At 45.2% G+C, this 20,714-nt stretch overlaps 1 protein-coding gene across 3 annotated transcripts in view; it reads left to right on the top strand.

Moving 5' to 3' along the window:
• Positions 1 to 20,714, top strand: part of vps50 (VPS50 subunit of EARP/GARPII complex) — a 145,607-nt gene that overhangs the window by 9,709 nt on the left and 115,184 nt on the right. For all 3 annotated transcript variants that reach the window (XR_013968627.1, XM_080837448.1, XM_080837447.1), the window contains exons 3-9: positions 26 to 148; positions 1,827 to 1,898; positions 8,444 to 8,497; positions 13,488 to 13,558; positions 13,898 to 14,015; positions 14,226 to 14,261; positions 14,758 to 14,840. Coding sequence is in view for 2 of the 3 variants with exons in the window: in XM_080837448.1 (XP_080693574.1) it covers positions 26 to 148; positions 1,827 to 1,898; positions 8,444 to 8,497; positions 13,488 to 13,558; positions 13,898 to 14,015; positions 14,226 to 14,261; positions 14,758 to 14,840 (557 nt within the window). In the remaining variant the exon portion in view is untranslated. The remainder of the gene's footprint in view (positions 1 to 25; positions 149 to 1,826; positions 1,899 to 8,443; positions 8,498 to 13,487; positions 13,559 to 13,897; positions 14,016 to 14,225; positions 14,262 to 14,757; positions 14,841 to 20,714) is intronic.

Here is a 20,714-nt window from a genome sequence, read left to right as displayed (position 1 = left end):
CTCTCTCTCTCTCTCTCTCTCTCAGGAGGAGCTCCGAGAGATGCGGGAGCAGCCCATCGACCCCCAGGCTGAGCAGGAGATCATTGACAGCATCGAGGAGGTGTACTTCTCCAGCGACTCCTTCGACATGGTGCAACACGAGCTAGAGGTGAGAGATCAGGAAACGCTGAACTCAGCCATAACCTCCTTCTCCTATTGGTTGGAGTTAGCAGGTGACCCCTGCAATCGACCTTTCTCAAATAGGAACACCTCTGACACCCAGTGCATCCATGTGCGTCGGTCATTAGGATGGTTATCTCAGGCACTGTAATAGGGAAGCCTGGGTACTCGAGTAAAATCAATCTCTTCTCAATAAGGTGGTGTAGTCATGAAGTTGGACAAAAAGCTTATCCCAACACATGCAAGGGGGATGCTTTGTCCTTATCGGCACAGTTGCCTTCATCTTGGCCCGTGTCTCCCTTCAACAGGAAGCCCACCTGGCTTGCGCTGGCTCGCCTAGCCCCCGTTGGAGAGGGCTCGGAGACTCGGGGTGTAGGGGTGGGTGGGTGGTGTGCATGTGTGGAGGAAGGTTAGAGGATAGTCACTGAGAGTGCCTGCGTCTGCATGACATCTGCGCAGTCACTGGCAGATTGATGGATTATCTGCTCAGGCGCCGGCGTGAAATCTCATTAGGTTTCAGTGGCGGCGCATCGCTATGCAAGCCAGAGATGGGAGCCCCGGCACGCAGCATCAGTGGAGAGGAAAGTAATGACTCGTGTGCCAGAGTTTCTTTTTCAAACAGTTGTTTGTTTATTTATTTGTTTTATTTATTTTCTCCATTCCGCTCTTTCTTCCAGAAGACAAGAGGTGGGGCAGGACTGATTGTTGTCGATGATTTATTGAAAAACTGCGGCAGAACTTGGTGGATTTCTTGTTGCATCTGATATGCGTTTGTGTTCTGCGTTTGGCTAGACTTTGTTTTCTTTTAATAAAAGGCTCTTGCAAACATTGCAGTATAGCAATTAGTGGTTTATATACACATTTGGCCAAATTCCTAACTAACAATCACAATCAATTGCACGCATTCACTTATACAGTTACCTAATCCCTTGTGTTCTTTTTTGGTGTAGTTTAACATGTAGTAATACCCACAAATAGAAGTTGGGCCAAGTAACTCATGAGTCCACTGTAAAATGTAAGTGCTGTTCTATTCTAAGGAATGTCTTTGTCTCGTACATGAGTCATGCCACCCATTAAACAGCTATTACAATTAGATACCACACTCTGAACGGGTGAATAGAAAAAAATATTTGGGTAAGGATGACCTCAACAAGGTGAAATGTATACTTTTACTTTACTTTAAATTACTTTACTCAAGTTATCAAGATGTGCTTGTTGGGTAATGCAATACTACTGTAGTTCTTGACTAAATTAAATGTGTAGGTAGGGAGGTTGGTAGATAAAGGCTTGAAAAATGCCCTGCAAACAGCTGTTTTTATCTCTGTGATGATGACGCTGCTTTATTGTATCTACAGTCTTCTATCTTTAGTGGATTTTTACTTTATTTTAGGTCAGTGTTTTGCATTAGGCTTCATCTTCTGCTGATAAGTCCTATTGGTTTATGTAAATGCCAATAATCAGCTGTCTTGTTAATTGGGTTCTCAGACCATCCAAACTTGAGAAGTGTTGAACAGCCTTTGGTCAACAAAGTCATGAGGATCCTCCGCACATCCTTTCCAAACCATGGAAAAACCACACTGCATCCTGGAGATGTCGTGCCTCTCCTTGAGTTACTGATCCACTCATGTAATACTCCATGTCTTCTGTTTCCTGTCTCTCCCTGGCAGAAACTCCCCTCAGACCTCAACCTCCAGGAGATTGAAGACTACAGAGACAAACTGAAGCGGCAGCAAGGGGCAGTGAGTACCAGATCCTACATACCTCTTATTCCCCTATCACTCGGCTCCATAGACCGCTAAAACCCCCCTTCACACACCACACACACACACACACACACACACACACACACACACACACACACACACACACACACACACACACACACACACACACACACACACACACACACACACACACACACACACACTCTTAATAAAAATCATAAGCATCTACTTAAAGCAGGCTCTTCTGAGACAGTAGCTATAAACCATATTCTGCCTCACCTCAAATCCTACCAGCAAGCTCAGTCTTCCTCACCCTGGTGAGATTGTGTTTCTTGGTTGGTGAGGGTGTGTGTTAGTGCTTTTGTATGTCCTGACACATTTTTTTTAATCACGCAAACACTAGGGCTGGGCAGTATATTGAAAAATATCTATATATCAGTGCAATTTTATTACAAGATATTAGCAATTACCCTATTCATAATAAAGTGTGCTTGGCTACCATCTGTGTTTGTTTAAAACTGACCGCGTTTTAACAAGAGAGAGAATGGTGCAGCTCTCTCTCTATCTCTCTCGCACACACACAAATCTCTGTAACCACCGGGGCATAGGAAATTAAGCAACACATGTTTGGTTCTCTATGAAGCTTCCGTCAGAGCGCCACCCTTCAAAAGCCTTCACCTCGACCTCAGTACTGTCAGTGAATAGAAAACATAATTTTGATGGTCAGACGCATCATGATGACCAGCCAGTCAAATTGTTCTTTTGCTATGAGGCAGACGTTATATATCAGAAACATCCCAGGCGGAAGCCCTGTTTGGGTTTGTTTGATAGAAGTTAATGTTAGCAACCTCCTAACGGACAAGTAATTCACCCAGCTGGGGCAGGCCTGTGCACCCAAACCATGGTTTGTTGATGCTGACAAATAAACATTGTGCCACACTCTTGGTTAATGGTAATTGATAGGTGTTGGTTTAAGCAATATAACGGTACAAATATTTCTCTGTGGTTGACCCCCTCCACAAAAAACAGTAAATATTAATAGATAAAACCCACCACCCTACACTGCTTTCACAGTTGCGAGTTAACCATATTGTTCCCTGTGATCGTGTTGAACTGGCTTAGCTTATTGATACTACATTTTGTTAATTTATTATTAATGAAATAATAATAATTTTTATTATATTGCCATATCACCTCAGCATATTGAGATACAAGTTATTTTAGCCACGTTGCCCAGCCCTAACACACACACACACACACACACACACACACAAACACACACACACACACTCACGCGCACGCTGGTGGTTGGTAGTCGCACTGCTTGGCCGAGGTGATAGCGGGGGCAGCCTTGCCCGGCAGGCAAAGTTAGCCTCAAACACCCCACCCCTCCCCTTCCCAGCATGAGAGCTTTGATTTTCAGATTTTCTGTCCATTTCTAGTAAAAGAAAGGGGGAGAATGGCAGCTTTTCCTTGGTTTGTATTATGCAATATGTCATCTTACATGCAGTCCATCATAGGACCTGTCAGGTCAGCTTGGGTGGTTGTTAGGACCACAGGACCTGGGGCGAAACACACACACACACACACACACACACACACTCTCACTTCTCACACATGCTCAAACACACACTTACATGCCCTTTCTCTCTCTCCCTGTCTGTCAAGCACACGCACTCGCACACATAGACTAAAACACACTGACATTGATGTTTAATGTAATTGAAAGAGAGCGCGTACAGGCTTCAAGATGACTCCAGGGTCACCATATAGACCTTAGGCTCCTGCCGCCAGGGTTTATGAAACAAACACATGACCTGAGGAGACATTTTGAAACAGCCCTACTCTTATCCACCGTGGCACCGATGATGGAGACTGCCAGTGAGTGCTAGGCGTTGACCTGTTCTGAACGTGAATAAAGTCACTAAAGTTATATGAACGTCGTGTTCATTTGGTTTAACAGAATTGTTTGGTGATTTTTGGAAGAACATTCTTCTATGTAAGCTTGCTAGGAGTGAAAAAATAACCCCGTTTATGCTGCTTTTTCCAGCTGATTTAGTCCTGCCTGAAATTACAATTAGGAAATAATAATAACTAACTTCTAATAATAACATCCTCTGTTTTTGGAGCAGACTCCCAAGTTTGGTTGGCATAGTTTAGAAGTTGTTTCAAAGCTAATATATTTTGGCAGAATGGATCTGAGCACAAGGCATAGCTGAAACTACAATTCCCTTGAGCCATTTGCATATACGAGAATCATATTATTACTGTTGATTTTTACTCTTGATGTGGTTGTGGTTGTTCACATTTGGTTGTTTTTATGTATTAAGCATCAGGGTAAACTAGGGCTAATTCCACATTGTTTATGTGACGTATGTCTGCAGGGAAACCACTTAGACCAGTAAACAAAATAGATCAGCCAAAACTCTAGGAGAAATATTATACATTTCAGAACATAATAGATGAAAAGGAAACCCTAGGGCACACAGAGTTGAACCATGAGTTTTGTGAATCAGCTTAGTAATTGTCTGCGCCTACCTACACTGAGATGTTTTATTCAAGATGTGTAAAAGTGGCATTATATACGCATCAGTCTGGTGACTGACAGGGGGCTGGATCTGACCTATGAGAAATAATAAGACGCTCACTCTCTATACTGCCGACCATTTCCCTTCCGATAGACGTTTAAATATAAAACACGGCACACCATCCCCTCTAAAGAAGCGAATTAATGGAGACCCCCCCCCCCCCCCCCGCTGTCTTAATTCCCTCAATCCTTTCTCAGGCTTTGCGTATTTCATCTCTAATTCCTTGCTAGCTGAATGACTATGCTGCTGGGGATGTAGCACACCACTCCAGTGCCTTCACCCCCTTTACCGCGCCCGTGCAGCATTAGCTGACGGAAGGATCCGGTGCTGGCAGCAGATGCCTATTCTCCTGGAGAGAGAGAGAGGGAACGACTGGCAGGTCTGACACTTTTTTGGCAGCGGCTCATCACCCGGCTAATTGCTTGTCGGCTGTTTTGAGTGGCAAGCAGATTAAGACGGTCGGTAGGCCCGCGCTCAGGCTCCTGGAGAGAGGAGAGTCTCTCCTGGTCTTAAGACTCATGCAATTGTCATGGCATTGGCATTTTTCATCCGCACACAAACAAATTAGCACACACACACACACACACACACACACACACACACACACACACACACACACACACACACACACACACACACACCTGTATACACATGGTTTTGTTCATGATGCCTTCCACATGCCCTTGGCCTATGTCACAGTGTTAGTGTCACCGACCAGCTGTGTAAGCCCAGGTTTCACCTTCCCCTGGATAGGTTTGGCAGACAAACACTTTTGGGTCTGTTTCGAAACATTTGTGTGCTTTTATTATCTACAGTAGAGTAGAGGACTGGAGACTCATGGTAGACGAGTCTTCACTACAGCAGGGAAGGATGGTGGCTGTCAGAATCCATCCATCTGCATGCGGCCTAATCACTAATCAGTCTGCCACTACACACACACACACACACAGACACACACAAACAGACACACACACACACACACACACACACACACACACACAGACAGACACACACAGACACACACAGACACACACAGACACACACAGACACACACAGACACACACAGACACTGTAAGTGCATATGGATTGATCTGCTCCTTATTGCAGTCGATGCAGTGGGTCCAGTGCATGAGTTCCGACCCCTTGGTTGGTATTGACCTGGGGGCTCTGTGACGCTGGTAGACTCTTTAATTAGCCCGCACGTTTACTTACGCCGGCTACGCTCTCTCTCTCTCTCTCTCTCTGTCTCTCTGTCTGTTTGTGTTTTCTCTCTCTCTCTTTGTATTATCTCTCTGTGTATCCTCCTCCTTTGTGTCTTTTATGTCTCTCTCTCTCTCAATCTGTCTGTCTCATCACTCTCTTTCTTCACTCCTCTCTCACCATCTCTTCTATGTAAGGACTGCCTGTTAATACTGTCAAAACTGCAGTACTGCTGAGTTACATAGAAGTCACCCTGACTGTGAAGGGAATTCTCAGGTTTGTTTATAATTGAATGGTGAAATGAACGACAGCAAAAGTGTTTAATTTAATGGATGACTCATGTGTGCAGATCCTTGAGTGTTTGATGAAAAAGAGGGGGGTGAGAGATAGAGTGAGACTGCGTGCGCCTGTGTGTGTGTGTGTGTGTGTGTGTGTGTGTGTGTGTGTGTGTGTGTGTGTGTGTGTGTGTGTGTGTGTGTGTGTGTGTGTGTGTGTGTGTGTAGGGTAGTTCCTTCTTGCACTTCACAGATCTGCAGTCATTAGAGACAGAGATGTGTTTACTACTATTTAGCAGCAGCAGGCCATGTTTAATTGATTTCTAATCAAAAGTACCTGCTGGATGCGAATGTTCCCCAGAGAGAGAGAGAGAGAGAGAGAGTGTGTGTGTGTGTGTGTGTGTGTGTGTGTGTGTGTGTGTGTGTGTGTGTGTGTGTGTGTGTGTGTGTGTGTGTGTGTGTGTGTGTGTGTGTGTGTGTGTGTGTGTGAGAGTTCATGTGTGTGCATACATGTGTGAGACAGTGTGTACACAGCTATGTATGTGATTGCATGCGTTGGTGTATTAGCAGTGTGCTTTGTGAAACTCTCCACACTTTCAATACGTGGCGAGCAAGTGGCACTCGACTCACTTATCCTCCCATACTGGGCTCTCCACTGTGTTTTACTCCACATGCACCCTTTTGCTTGCAATCAATGAAGAGACAGAACAGACACATCAACACCCCCCCTCCCCCTGCAGCCTTTCTCTGAACTCCACTCACTTTCTCTTATGACTCAAGTGTGGTCTTCCCTTTGAGATGGACGCGTATTTCTTCGTTTTTTTCCACTAACCAACAGCACACTGCAATGGGTGTTAATCCAGGCAATGTTTACTCATTATGACTAATGTTCCCGTCAGCCCTCTCCATCGGCTCAGCTCAATTCCACGGGCCAGAAGCTGTTAGTGATCTCATTAGCTGATCTGCTGCCCAGCGGCTTCAGCTAGATGCAGAGCAGAGGCTGGGCTGGACATTAGCATACCAGAGTAGTCAGATTTCGGGTCTCTTTTCTTTTTTGTTTGTTGTGTAGATTATGTAAAACCCACATGGCCAATAGGTGGCGCAATGGGATCAAGTTCAACTTCACAGCTGATCCTTGCACACACAGTGGGGTGGTGTGAGCTGGAATCAGACAGGCAGACCTGACTGACCAATGAATGAATGTCACGGTCCGGTTTCCATGACCGGCAGTCCCCTGTGATATGCGAACTGTGTTTGGGTCGGGAGGGCGTTTGTGGGAAAGTACAGGAGCCTGGAGGGCCCAGCCGTACTGTTTGTCCAGTTCTGGCTCCCGGACATGAAGATTATGCCCGTCCGTCTCTCTCGCTCTCTTACTCTCCTTCCCTATCACTCTCTCTCTTTCTCCCCCTCCCTGCCTATCACTCTCTCTATTTCTTTCTCCTCTTCCCTCCCTCCTTCCTCTCCTTTAGCTGTCAGTCTTCCTCAGCTTATGGCTCTGTCTCTTCTGCTGGCACACTCTGTTGCTCTGTTGATTCCACCATCTGCTCCACTCCCCTTACATTCAGTTTCAGTGTATCCAATCCCATCCCATCCCACGCCATTAGTCTGTCCAGAGAGAAGAGAGAGAGAGGAAGAGAGGAAGAGAGTGAAAGAGAGGGAGAAAGAGAGTAAAAGAGAGGTAGAAAGACAGAGGGAGAGAGGGAGGGAGAGAGGGAGAAAGAGCTGCAGCCATGGTGATGGGCATGCCACGCTCTCTGTTTCATAGCACACAGCCCAAACCGCACAACCCAAGTCTCACACCTTCTGTTTATATTTCACTTTTTGTCCCTTTTTCTTCTCTTCGCTGACCTTATTTTTGGCATCAGGCTTGCTTTCCATCACCCCCAGTGCTCAGTTCACGCTGTTCATAACACCTACGGCATTGTGTTGTGTGTGAAGCGCTCACTTTGCCCCGATTTAGGTATCTCGACTGGAAGCTGAAGTGGCATTCAGGGGCCCCATATTTACTCAGTTGTGTGTTTGGGTGTGACTCACTCTGTCCATCAGTGGTTTCATTCTGAAAGTCTTGTTTTGTTAGTCCTCCCCGAAGGATGCATCTATGTGTGTTTCTTTGCCCACGTGTGGCTCTCGCTGAAAATATCCACGGCATCTCAAGCTGTTTTCTATCTCACTATCAGTATTTCTCTTTGACCTTGACGTAGGATCCAATGTGATTTTTTTTTTTGTTTCACAGACAAATTGTTGAGATTTGTTTTCAAGTGCTTAACATTCAGCTGTTTAGAGAATTTGAATTTGCTTTCCAAACCCTTTCAGCTCTGGTGTAGGACGTTATGGTGGATGATAAGATTTGAGTTCCTGGAGGATGCTAGATAAGGACTCAAACAATTCTCTCTCCAGGACAGTGGAATTGTCAGGATTTCCAGCCGTGCATAGAGTGTTGACAATATGTCTTATGGTCCTGAAATGAGCTTTGACCCCTTTTGTAATTTTTCTATAGGTGTCCAAAAAGGTTGCTGATCTAATCCTGGAGAAGCAGCCCTCCTATGTTAAGGTAAGTGATCGTTATGAACCTGTCATCTCACTGTCTTTGTCTGTCTGTCTCTTTCACGTACACACACACACACACACACACACAATCCTGCACATTTTTACCTTCAAGATCTGAATGGGGGACTCAAAGTGTTTCTGCATTAAAAAAAATCGTCTCAATAATTGCCCACACCAGCTGGAGCAGCTGTCTGCACGAGAGCATTTGCGTCAGGGTCAGTCACACTCTAAAACAAGCCTACACATCTCTCCCATGCCTCTCCGTCTGTCTGTCTGACTCATATCTAGAAATGCACCCAGGTGATTGTGTGTTTTGCTGCTGCTGCTAATCCTCCAGCCCTTTCACGCGTGCTTTTGTCTACTTGGCAGTATGTGTTTTCCTAGCCGATGCACCCCTGCGAACGATGCCTTTTTATAGCACACCCTAACAAAAGGTATAAATCACCTCTTTACATTAATGGCTGACACCATGTCTGATGGGTATGTCAGGAATAGCTTCCCTACCTTTAATTTTGACGTCATTTTTATTTTTTTTTATCTCGAGTGATCGCTTCCTCCATACTTCCTCGGTCCTTTTTCCTGGGATCATCAAAGGGAGAGAGAAGAAAGGAAGTGGGATGTCTCGTCTCTTTTGCCTGCGGCTACCTTCCCTCAGATCCCTAATAGGATCACTTTGAGAATGTCTTCTTCCCCCCCGTCTCTGGCGCACACACAACTTAGGGGCCTGTTGTGTGGTAGGCTTTGATCACGGCTATAGTGGGATTCACCACTTTCAGGCCGTACGCCGAGCCTCTTGGCATAGGGGACTCTGGAGTCATGGAGGGGCTTGATTAGCGGTACCTCTCAAGCCTGAGAAGGTCTGGCGCTTGCGTCAGTCTACAAATCAGCAACCAGAGCGGAGTGCAGCATGTAGTTGAGCGATTAATTGACTAGGGACATGGAGGGCAATGCTTAGATTAGGTGTCTCCGTGTGTAAAATCACTTTAAAAAACTGTCCTTCTCTGATGACACTCTCTCTCTCTCTCTCTATGTATATATATTTTTCAGATGTTCTTCTCTTCCTCTGATAACATTGACTAATATTGACCTGAGAGGGAAAGAAAGACCAAAAGCTAGAGTTTTGTCCCCGAATGATTTCACTGTGTCTTTTAAGTTAAGGCTTAAACTCAACCCCAGAGCTGGTTTCCATCTCTCACATGTCGAAAAGCAATCTCAGCCTTGAGGAAAGGCAATAACAGTTATTATGCCAGGACCCTCACTCAGGATTAAGAGTTCAAAATACAGGTTTGCAATTCCCATTTGTGCTGCCCCAGACACTCACACAATCATTAGACTGAATTGATTCTACCTCCTCAAGCGACGTTTTCCCACCGTATTATAACATGGTGGCCTCTGCATCATGCAACCAATCTTTAATAACTGGAGTGGTGGAATGGAAAGGGATGAACTGGATCCACAGAAAACAGTGGTTGCTGAACTTGCTGTGGACCATCTTGAAGGTGGCCTCTCTCCATCCCTCGTGGTTTCCAGATACTTATCGGCTTTGAGCTAAAACAGAGGACGTTTAATTAGGTGCCCAAACTAGCCGGTATGGAAGGTCTGTCAGGTGGAGGAGATGGCCCACAGCAGGAGTGCAAGTCCTAATGAATCACAGCCAGATACCCTGTCAGGTAACAAAATGAAGAGAAATGAAATGGTCTCGGCCCACAGTTTATTTATTTATCACTGGACACAGGTGCTCCTGTGCTGAACGTTTGTCTATTAAACCAGGCTCTCATTGCACCTCCTTTGTACTCTTGGTCATTGCGCTTTAGATAGTGGCCCTGTTGAAATTGGTTTGGAAATTGCACTGTTTTTCAACTCCGTACACACATACACACACAAATGCTCTCCTGTCTTAGAGAGAGCCGTATTGGTTAAGACCACAGACTGTTCTGCTTTTTATATTTTCCCTTCCTGTGAGTGACCGCCGCGGCCAGCCCACGATTAGGGATGTGGACTTTGGAGATGGTGGAAAACAGACTTGCAGGAGCAGTGGTTTACGTTTTAAATGCAAAAAGATTTATTTTCTTTCCCAATTAGGGTTTTAGCAAAAGTAATAACAGCACAAAACAAAGTACTTCAAACAAAACAAAGATTCAATATCCAAAATGTAGCTCCACAGTATTACCTCTGTACACAGCTCCTCTCAGCAGGAAAGCTGTCCTTCTACCTTCACTCCCCGAATGGCACTCAGCTAGCCTCTTAAGAAGGCCTATCTATTGCCACTAATTGGCCTCATAGGGCTGAGCCATGAATATGGGGAAACCAAGCACATCTGGCTCACTCTTAACAATCCTTATTTAACACATGAAATGTCTATTAATTAACACATGTATGGTTATGCTTTGAATCACCACTTAACCCAACAGTAAATAACCCTACAATGCACAGTAATTACGAACGTGAAATGTGAACATGACAAACACCCCTGTGACCTAATGCCCCGCTCCCTCCACTGGTGACACAATGTAAAAGTGACATTCCACCGCGAGCGCGCTTTCGCGATGGGACCAGTAAGTGCGTGAGCGTGAGAACAAGGAAGTGTGAGTACATGTTTACCAGTTTATGAATTCTATTGCAATGCACATGATAGATGAATGAGATGGTGGGTAAACAGTATGGATATCAGTGTAATTGAGCAACAGCAGGTGTATGCAAATATCATGTATGAATTTTGTATATCGCGACAGACCAAACAATTCACCAAACTTACGGTAAACACCCAACATCATTACAAACTTACACAGTGCAACAAACAAGCACAACAAACCCACCAAACACCCCCCAACACTCTCAACAATGTTCAGGGTTCACATATTATGTGATGATGCTATGTAATGGTGGCTGCGTGCGTGCGTGTGTGTCAATGAATGAAGTCACCGTCTCTTACTCCCGCCTGTCGCGGTAAAGCACATAAACCCGTACGGAATGTTTGTAACGGTGAGAAGGGAAATGTTCAGCTTCTCACACTTCCATTTTGAAATCCCAGAGCACCCCTTTGTTGAACACCTGCTGGCTTTCAATGCATAGGCAATGCACCACTGTCAGGAGGATAACAGTGAAGAGCTTGAGGATAAAGCGTCTTTTGAAAGCCCCAAGTGACTGTACCAGAGGGGCTGACCTTGACATTTGTCCTGTGGTTCCTCAGGGAGACAAGAGATATGCAGCAGAAGAGTTTGGGGAGTTTGCTGGAAATGTTTTGAATAAGATCCATGCACAGCGTTGCATCTGGAAGAGGTTTTAGTTTCTGGGGTTCTAAATAACCCTCCAGGCTTCCCCAAATCTGTCCAACAAAAGAAGCCCAATTGAAAATAGGAAAATAGGCTTTTGGATACTTTGGATACGTCAAAAAAAGACATGTTGGTAGAATGTAAGGGAATAATACTGAATTATAGTGGAATGTCATCTTGGGGTGGTTGTCAGGTTCAGGGTAGGGTGCCCTTATGCCATCCTGACACTGTTAACGCTAATGCTTTCCTGACCGCCAGCTGCTCTGACTGAGTGGGTTGTTGAGCCACAGGCCCACGGCTTATAGAGAGCCATAAATACTCCATGGAAGTAATCTACAGCTCCATCGCGTGGCCATCATCCTTTCTTTCTTCTTCCTATTTTTTCTTTTTTTGCCAAGTGGACTGGACTGCCTAAATTCGGGGGCTCTGGGAGACCATGACTCACTGTGCTTGACTAGGTCTTAATCCACATCCTACGCCTCTCACTCCCTACTGAGTGCCCTCAATGACTCACCAAAGGGTCACAAAAAGGGCACTTCCAAGGGTACTTGAGGGAGATTCGGGGTGTGCGCTGTTTGTTCTGGGATGCTTTTAAAAAAACTAGAGGGTTTTGAGAGAGTAAGCCGTGTCAGACAGCCAATGCAGTTTGCCCGCGCCCTCCTGTTAACCTCTGTTCTCCTCGCAGTGATTTAAGCACGTTTTTAATGCTCAGCTATTTTTCAACTGAAATATGTCCCGCTCTTGTCTTCTCCTCATTTTCCTGGCCTGTGCTTGAGCGATCCTCTTAAGAAAACATGCCGCGAGCCTCCTCGTTGGTTTGTTCATTCGTTTGCAGTTTGAACATTTCGTTAATGGCCTTTTCAAAATGGACTGTAAGAAGATTCACTTGTAGTATATGGTAGAGTCTTGTTGCGTTACCTTAACCCCAACAAGACAGTGACTACTTAAGGTCTGACATCTGAAAGGTCTTCCTTGTGACATCAGGGGAAGAAAGGACCTGTTTGTTGCCACATTGCCGGCGGTTCAGCGTGGCATTGATTTTCTCCACCTCATATTCGCTCTACAAATAATGATTTTATCGCTGTACCGTTTTCCTCTCTGAGCACTTTCTCTTCCTCGTGGTTTAGTGGCTGTATGTCCTATGACGAGGTCACACAGCATGCTTTCAAACCTCGGGCTGTGACAGCTGGCTCTTCAAGAGCGTGAGAAAGAAAGAAAGAGACAGACAGAAAGAGAGGAAAATGGAAGTATAGCGGGAGGGAGGGGTGGGTGCTGGAGAAATTGTCATTTGGGCGATTAGCTCAGCGGCTTCTTCTGTATTCGGGGCATGTTTTATCTCCGTGAGGTGCAGAGCTGCCTGTCCAAACTTAAAAAGCTGCCCTTTTTGCTTAAAGCATCACCCACTCTTCCCTCCCCTCCCCTACCTCTCTCTTTTAGAAAGTTTAAGGGAGCAAACAAAAGGAGTAATGCAACCACTGGCATATCATTTTGCAGTTTGAATTGTCGGCAAAAGAAAGTGGGTGGTGGGTTTGGCATGGGTCGCAGAGAAACAGAGCCCTGTAACAAGATGTACCCTCACTGAACTCATTAATGGAGACCATAACCCCACTCTCACAGAATAACGCCCGAAAACTGGAACAGCAGCGCTGTTTAGGATAAAAGCTTTTTCTGAAACACGTCTGTGTCCAATGTGTGTTTTTTTGTGTTTGTTTTTCATGTCAGGAGCTGGAGAGAGTGACGTCACTGCAGACCAACCTGCAGCTGGCCGCGGTCATCTGCACCAATGCCAGGAGGTGAGTGAGTGTTTGTCTGGTGGCACCCTGATCTCTAGGACAGCCTAGAGCTCTGGGGAGGAGACATGGGCCAATCTGTACCAATGTCATAGTTCAAATTTCCCAGAACACTCAAAGCCTGCCGTGCTTGCATCCTTTAATGCTGGGAGCTGATGGTAGGTTACAGTGTCCTTGGTGGAGGAACAAGTGGATAGGCTTAGTCTGCATTTACTGGAGTACTCACTAATACATGAGAAGGTCTACAAATTCAGTTCTGTAGGATCATCAGAACTAATAAAATATTTTCCGTTAATTGCTGTCATGCCTCATGTAATTGAAATGGATTGCCTTGTTTTTTAGGCAGCTAAGCTTTTCTAAAGAGGGCTTCACTGAGGCCAGTCTGGGGCTCTTGGCCAATCAGAGGAGGAGGACGCTGCTGACAGGCTTACTTAAGTCACTAAGGACCATAAAGACCCTGGTAGGATCCTTCTTCTTGGGCTCCAATCAGCTCAACATGTAGAGCTAGGCACTAGTGCTAACTGGAAAAATAAATATAATTTAAGGAAAAGTATCGATAGATTCATACCGTGAATTGCTTTGTGTGATGATTCAAGCTCTCGTTTCTCTCTGTTGACCTAGACGTGAGTCCCCTAACCGTCTGCTTTGTTTTTCTGCTTGTTCCTTGCAGCAACGGACGGACGTGAGGCTCAGTGAGATGCTAGAGGTGAGTCTCCTGGCCCCGACCACTCCATGTCCATAATAGTGGATCAGAGAGCGAAAGGCAGCATAGGTCAAACGGCACTTGAGGAAATGTTCCCTATGTTGCAGCAAAACCAGCTTCTGAAGAAACTGCATGTCTAACCACAATGTTAAAAGCCAGCTTGCCTCAGTCTTGCTAGAGGCACATCCAATTTCAAAGGCTTGTGGGAAGGGATTCACAGATGCTCTGTAAGCCTCGCCGTATTCTGTCATCCTTGTAAGGTAGTAAGATGTAGGTTTTAAACAAACTGGATGTTTTCTTTTTTATACAAACCCCACCACTGGTAAGCATTAGGTTCCGCTTTCAAGTCATATGTTAGGTCTCAGTAGTTCTGACATTTCTCATGCTTCATATGTTTCTCTGTTTCTTTCCTTGTCTGTCCTCCCTTTTTCTTTGTCTCTTTCTCTCTCCCACCTCTCTATCTCTCTCTCTCTCTCTATTTCTTTCATGGTGTTTGTAGGAGGAAGATTATCCAGGTGCTATCCAGTTGTGTCTGGAATGTCAAAAGGCGGCCAGCACGTTCAAGCACTACAGCTGCATCAGGTATGCGAGAGATGCCTCGACATGAAATCCACTGTGTCGGTAGCAGCCGCTGGTCTTGACTGTCTAATCCAAAATTGGACTTGGCACTGACAGAATAGATGAATGGGCTTTGAGGGATTAAAATGTCTCTCCTGTAAAAAATGATACATAAATAAATAATTATTTCCCTCTGTTATTGGCCCCAGTACTACATTCATAATTGGCCAGCTCTACTAGTCTGAAGCACTTTGAGAGGGTTGCTCTTTATGAATGCGTCTATTATTTGTTTGGGTGCGGTGAGTCAGGCCGCTGAATCTAGTTTTGCCTCTCAGATGTTTGCCAGAAGGTTATTGTTGCTGAGAAAGAGCTCTTGATTGAAGCACCATATTTTAGTTTAAAGTGGATCTTTTGTAAAGGGCCTTGAAATGGGCACACAAACAACAGTCTGCTGCATGCTTTCATTGGGACGTATTCTGCAGCCCCGAAAGAGAGGAGAGTGAGGTGCACTTTGTCTTGTAAAAAAAAAAAAAAACGACCTTGTAGACCTTGAGTATCCTGATGATCTAGTTTTGTAAGCAAGAACAAAACAGAATTCCCCAGTACTCCCCAGACAGGCATTTCATGGCATTTGTGTGCACTTTCCAGACCCTTAAGATGTAGTACTTGATTATAATACACTAGGTAATTTTCCTCACATTCCTCTAGTTTTCCATTCAGTGAGTGCACTCAGGAAACTGTTTGTGCGTTGTCCTGGCTCTGTTAGTGGGATAAAAACAAAGTGGCTGACACCGAACATTTATTCCACTATTCCAGCCAATCAAAAACAACAAGTGCTTGTACGCCAACGTTGCTTCAATAGCACTTAAGGGAGGAGTACACAGTTAAAATATCAAGTGTTTCACCAGCATCAATGATTACACCTTTTAATATAAACAAACACATCAAAAAACCCTAGCAACGAAATCAGTCTAGAATAGAATTGCATAGGATGACTGTGGGACATCTTTTCACTCTTCCATGTAGCATGTTATGGAAGTCAATCAAGCCGCACAGCACTATGGCCCTTACTTCATTAGTACATTACCATCATCAATCCTGTTGGTTGGTCTACTTTATCCCTGATTGTCGCACTTCATCTTCCATTAAACATACGGGGCCCTATCTTGCACCCAGCGCAATTGACATTGTCACCGACGCATGTATAATTCCTATCTTGCACCCGGCGCACAGCGCGATTTTCCCTCCAGAGGCGCGCTTCGAAATGAACTTGCGTCGACATGGGCGGGGGCGGAACAGAGAAGGCGTTTCTCTGGCGCAAGTGGTATTTTGCAGTTTCAAAACAACGCCGTGCGCCGTGCGCCGTGCGCCATTGACCAAAAAAAAGCTGGTCTAATGTGAGGCGCAATGTCTAAAGTCTGTAACGCGTATTCAGAACGCTATTTTAAGGGCGCATGTGCTTGCCCGCACAGTATAGGACCTATAGGCTACACTTTACTTCGTCTTCACGAGAGATTTACACCAATTGTTTGACAAGCCATATATAATTACAAGGAAAATAAAGTATTTACCACATGAGGAAATCATTGTGATATCCGTATCCAAGACATTTTAAAACTAGGCATACATCTAGCGTACACAATTGACCCAAATGATTCAGGTTAATTGAAGCTGCGTGACATTTGATTTATTGTATGGCTTTGTTGCATTTATTTAATGCCAGTATTATTATAAATCTTGTAAACTCATCTTTGTGTATGTGGACTTTATTTATGTACCTTGGGTTTGGACAGCTGGTGCACTGGCTTGGGTGCCGATTTCCATGCCCCCAAATCCCTGCAGGCTCTCAGGCGTGAGGGTAGACGTGGCGATGTCCTCTGCTGCCGTCAGATCCTGGGTCGAGGCAGATCCACCTCCCGTGAAGGCACGAGAACGTGTGTTACCTTCCAGCTTGGATGTCCCACGTCTCCGGACGTCATTATAGCGTTTTCGGCAACGTTTTCGGGTGCCCCGTTGCAGAAACAATCACGGCAATATCTTGACATGCTTGCTTGACTTTGCTTACTTTTGGAGGGTTTCTCGCATCCCCATATATATCTATCTCCCGGCTTTTTACAAAGCCATACAATAAATCAAATATCACGCAGCTTCAATTAACCTGAATCATTTGGGTCAATGTGTAGGCTACGCTAGATGTATGCCTATTTTTAAAATATCTTGGATATGGATATCACAATGATTTCCTCAAGTGGTAAACACTTTATTTTCCTTGTAATTATATATGGCTTGCCAAAAAATTGGTGTAAATCTCACGTCGGTCTCCTCGGCTGTGAACTTTTCCGGTCTTCCACCAGGTAATTCCGCCATCAAAATAACAAGCCGCTATGGACTATGCGCTCCTCGCTCTTAAAGGGAATGTGAAATGACGCTCGGATTGGTTTATTGCATATTACGCCCAAACCACACCTATGGCTGAGTAACCTCCTTTGGACCAACCCTTTTGACTCTTGCGCTGGACGCAAGTGTGTTTTTTCCGCCGTTAAAATAGCAACTGCGCCATAGAGCCGCCCACACAGCTACTTGCGCTTGGCGCCGTCCTACTTGCGTTTCTGATCGGCAAGATAGGGCCCACGGTCCCAATACCCACAACCCCCCCCCCCCAACAACACTGCCTGTGGTCTTTTTAGCCCCTTACAGTTTCATTGTGGTATAACCCTTAACGTAAGGGTCACCTCACCACCAGACTCGTGTCCAGACTCGTGTTATTTGCACACAGCTTCTATCTACCTGATTCAGCTGCTCTTGAGGTCTTTTCAAGGCACCAAGTCTATGTGTGTGCAGAACGTTAAAAGTTAAACAACTGAGTCAACTGAGTTAAAGTGGAATGTGGTATCACGGTTCAATAAATATGATCCAAACGAATGCACAGTCTTACGTAAGCAGTTCAAATACATCAGCACAGAACGGGTGCAACAGAATAAAAAACGTCTATTCAAAATGGTTAATCAGGACAGATTCACAAAAGTTTTTGACTGTACATTACAAGCACCTTAAGACAATTGTATTGTTTTGTTGCTATATAAATAATGAATTGGTTTAATTTAATTTAATTAAGAATGGGAAGGAAAGCAAGGAGATCTAGGAGATGTCTGATGCCCTCTTTCGTCTCTTCCCAATTTCTGTTCCCCTCACTGTCTCCTCCCATCTCTGTCTGTGTGTCATGCCAGCCAGTGTTCTCTGGCCAGGATCAGGTCCCGTGCACTGGGCTTCTCACTACTCTTCAGCCAGCAGTGAGCCCTGTCTGTGTAGGAAGATATCCCCCTACACACATACACATACTTACACAAACACACATACACCCAGCTTTCCTCTCACTCATAAACACACATACACACACAAACACACACAGCCAATGGAGTCCTGCCCATTCTCTGCTTCAACTCATTTAAATCCTCTCCATTTTGGGAAGAGTAAAACTTTGCATCCAGAAAGTATTTTGGGGGTGGGGTAGGGAAGGTAAGTGTGCCATCTTGATGAGCGCCCCTAAGATTTTGCTTTAAGTTGATTTTCTGCTCTTGAGCCCCCATTGAAGTGGGGAAGCACTCTGTCCCCCGTAAGCCGCCTGGCGTCTGCAGGGGAAGCCTCGATGGATTTGGAGAGTTTCTTGAGCTTTGCTTCAGAGGCGAAGAGCTCAGACACATTGTGTAAGGGAAAAAAAGAGAAGGAGAAAAAAAAATCTCCTCAGAATGTCTGATTCCCTTAGCCCTGAAAACACACATCCCTCATCCGCCGACACACTCTCCTACATGAATCTGAAAGTTTACCAAGGAACACTATCCTTTTGAATTGATGCGAGCAGAGAGCAGAGGTAGCGAATGACCGTGGTCACTCACCCTCAAAACCATATGTGGTCCACACGCCTTTTTAATCTACTAATGTTTCTTTTCACTCCATCATTTTGTGGTGTGAGATGGAGGTCACATCGCTGCTGCAACTTTGAGGTGGTGGGGGGCAGACAGATTGTTGAAGGTGAGAATGGTGAAGTGGGAACCATTTCAACAGGAGGGATGACATGTTGGAGGTGAAGGAGAAAAGGAGGGTGTGCTCAGCAAGAGGAAGACAACGATCCTACTGTGGATTCCAACAGGAGGACGCTGTCAGTGCCGTCTGGCAGGATGGCGCAGTTGTGATTTTTTTTTTGCTGCCAGTCAAACCTACTCTGCTGCCTAGCGCATTGTTTCTGGAACAATTATCTCCCTCCCAAAAAAGCTGCTGCTGAATGTTTAACCAGATTTTTGAATGATGGGAAGAGAAGCGCACCTTCTGGTCGCACTGCATGTATACCTCCAGTGGTCTCTGGCCTCTGTGCCAGCGTTAAACCCATGGAGTGTATGGTTAGAGGCTCTCTTGGGGGATGGCTCAGGGGGAGGTACTGCTCATTGATCAGATTCATGTGGCAGAAAACCTAAAGATCCAGCAGTACTGTCTCTGTCTTATCCACCACTCCCCTCCCCCTCCACCGCTCCAAAACTAAAATAACCCTCTTGAAGCCACCCTGCTGTTTCCCCAGGTGGGTCTCCCCTCATAATGAGGCCAGGCACCGGCTGGGTTTGGGCCAGGCCTTGAGTTTAGAGGAGCCAAGCGGCTGTTTGCAGACGGTATAGTCCTCCCCTACCTGCTTTACATTCCTCCCGTGGCATCTCTGTTTTTTCTACCTCCGATGGGGAAGGGTGGAGATGGCAGATACATGCTAAGTAGGCTTTTAGATTGCATCCTCTCATTGAATAAGGCTAATGATGCTCTAATATGCCCCATCACTTCGAGCATGGACCAGTGCTTTTTTTCTTTTTTTTTCACTCTCTGAACTAAGGCTCGTTCCAGGCTGGACAAAGAGATGAATTTGTTGGTTCTGCTTGCTTGCAGCGCCAGGGTGCTCTAACCCTGGTCGGTACAGTGGTTAGCACACACGACTCAACTGATCCTCATGTGAAGTTCTTGTGCCCTCCGGTGTGCAGGCTTTATTATCAGCCTCATGTTTTTACTTAGGGATAGAGGTAGTGGCTTTCCAATTGCTTGAATAAAAAAAACCCACACACACACACAGACCCACATTCTAGTATGTGAGTGTTGCTTTCTCCTTCACACTATGCGTGTTTGGAACGAAACCACAGTAAAACAATGTGATGTTATCTTGGCTGCCAATACCCGTTTTTTTGACTGTAAATAAAGGCTTAGCTACCTCTGTAAACAGATGTGGAGTGTTGGACCTGGCAGCGGCGCGTCTCGGAGTTGGCAGTCACAATACGTGAGCTGTCGCTTGTCGTGAGCCCTCAACGGGCGAAAACATCTGGTGTTTCACACTGCACCGCCAAACAAGCATGACTGTTTTGTTTGTCAGAATTAGTTTAGCATTGTTTTGCCATTAACTTGATTCTGGTTTTGCTTTTATACCATATTGTAGCAGGCAGTGCCTTAGCTTAGAGCCCTTCAAACATTGATACATCATCAACGTAAACACACACTCAGTGTCGATGTTTATGTTTGGACAAAAGAGCACAAAAGCTCACTCTGGTGAGCATTATTAATGCTGTCTGTATAATTTCACGTAGGACATAGCATAGCATACAGTGCCCTCCACAAATATTGGCACCCCTAGTCAGTGTTGGGAAGGATACTTTCAAAATGCATTCCGTTACAGAATACAGAATACATGCCCAAAAATGTATTCTGTAACGTATTCCGTTACATTAACTAATCTGAGTAACGTATTCTGAATACTTGGAATACTTCCACATTGAATTGCATTTTATAAGTGTAGGAAATGCGGCCATCGAATCCTGCTTACTAAACAGGCCTTTTCTGGTGTGTTCTTCTGTTCCAACTGGCTGAATGTAATTT

The sequence above is a fragment of the Sprattus sprattus genome (assembly GCF_963457725.1).
Source record: "Sprattus sprattus genome assembly, chromosome: 4".
Lineage (NCBI taxonomy): Eukaryota > Metazoa > Chordata > Actinopteri > Clupeiformes > Clupeidae > Sprattus > Sprattus sprattus.
Note: the sequence above shows the minus strand (reverse complement) of the source record. Positions and strands in the feature narration are given on the sequence as shown.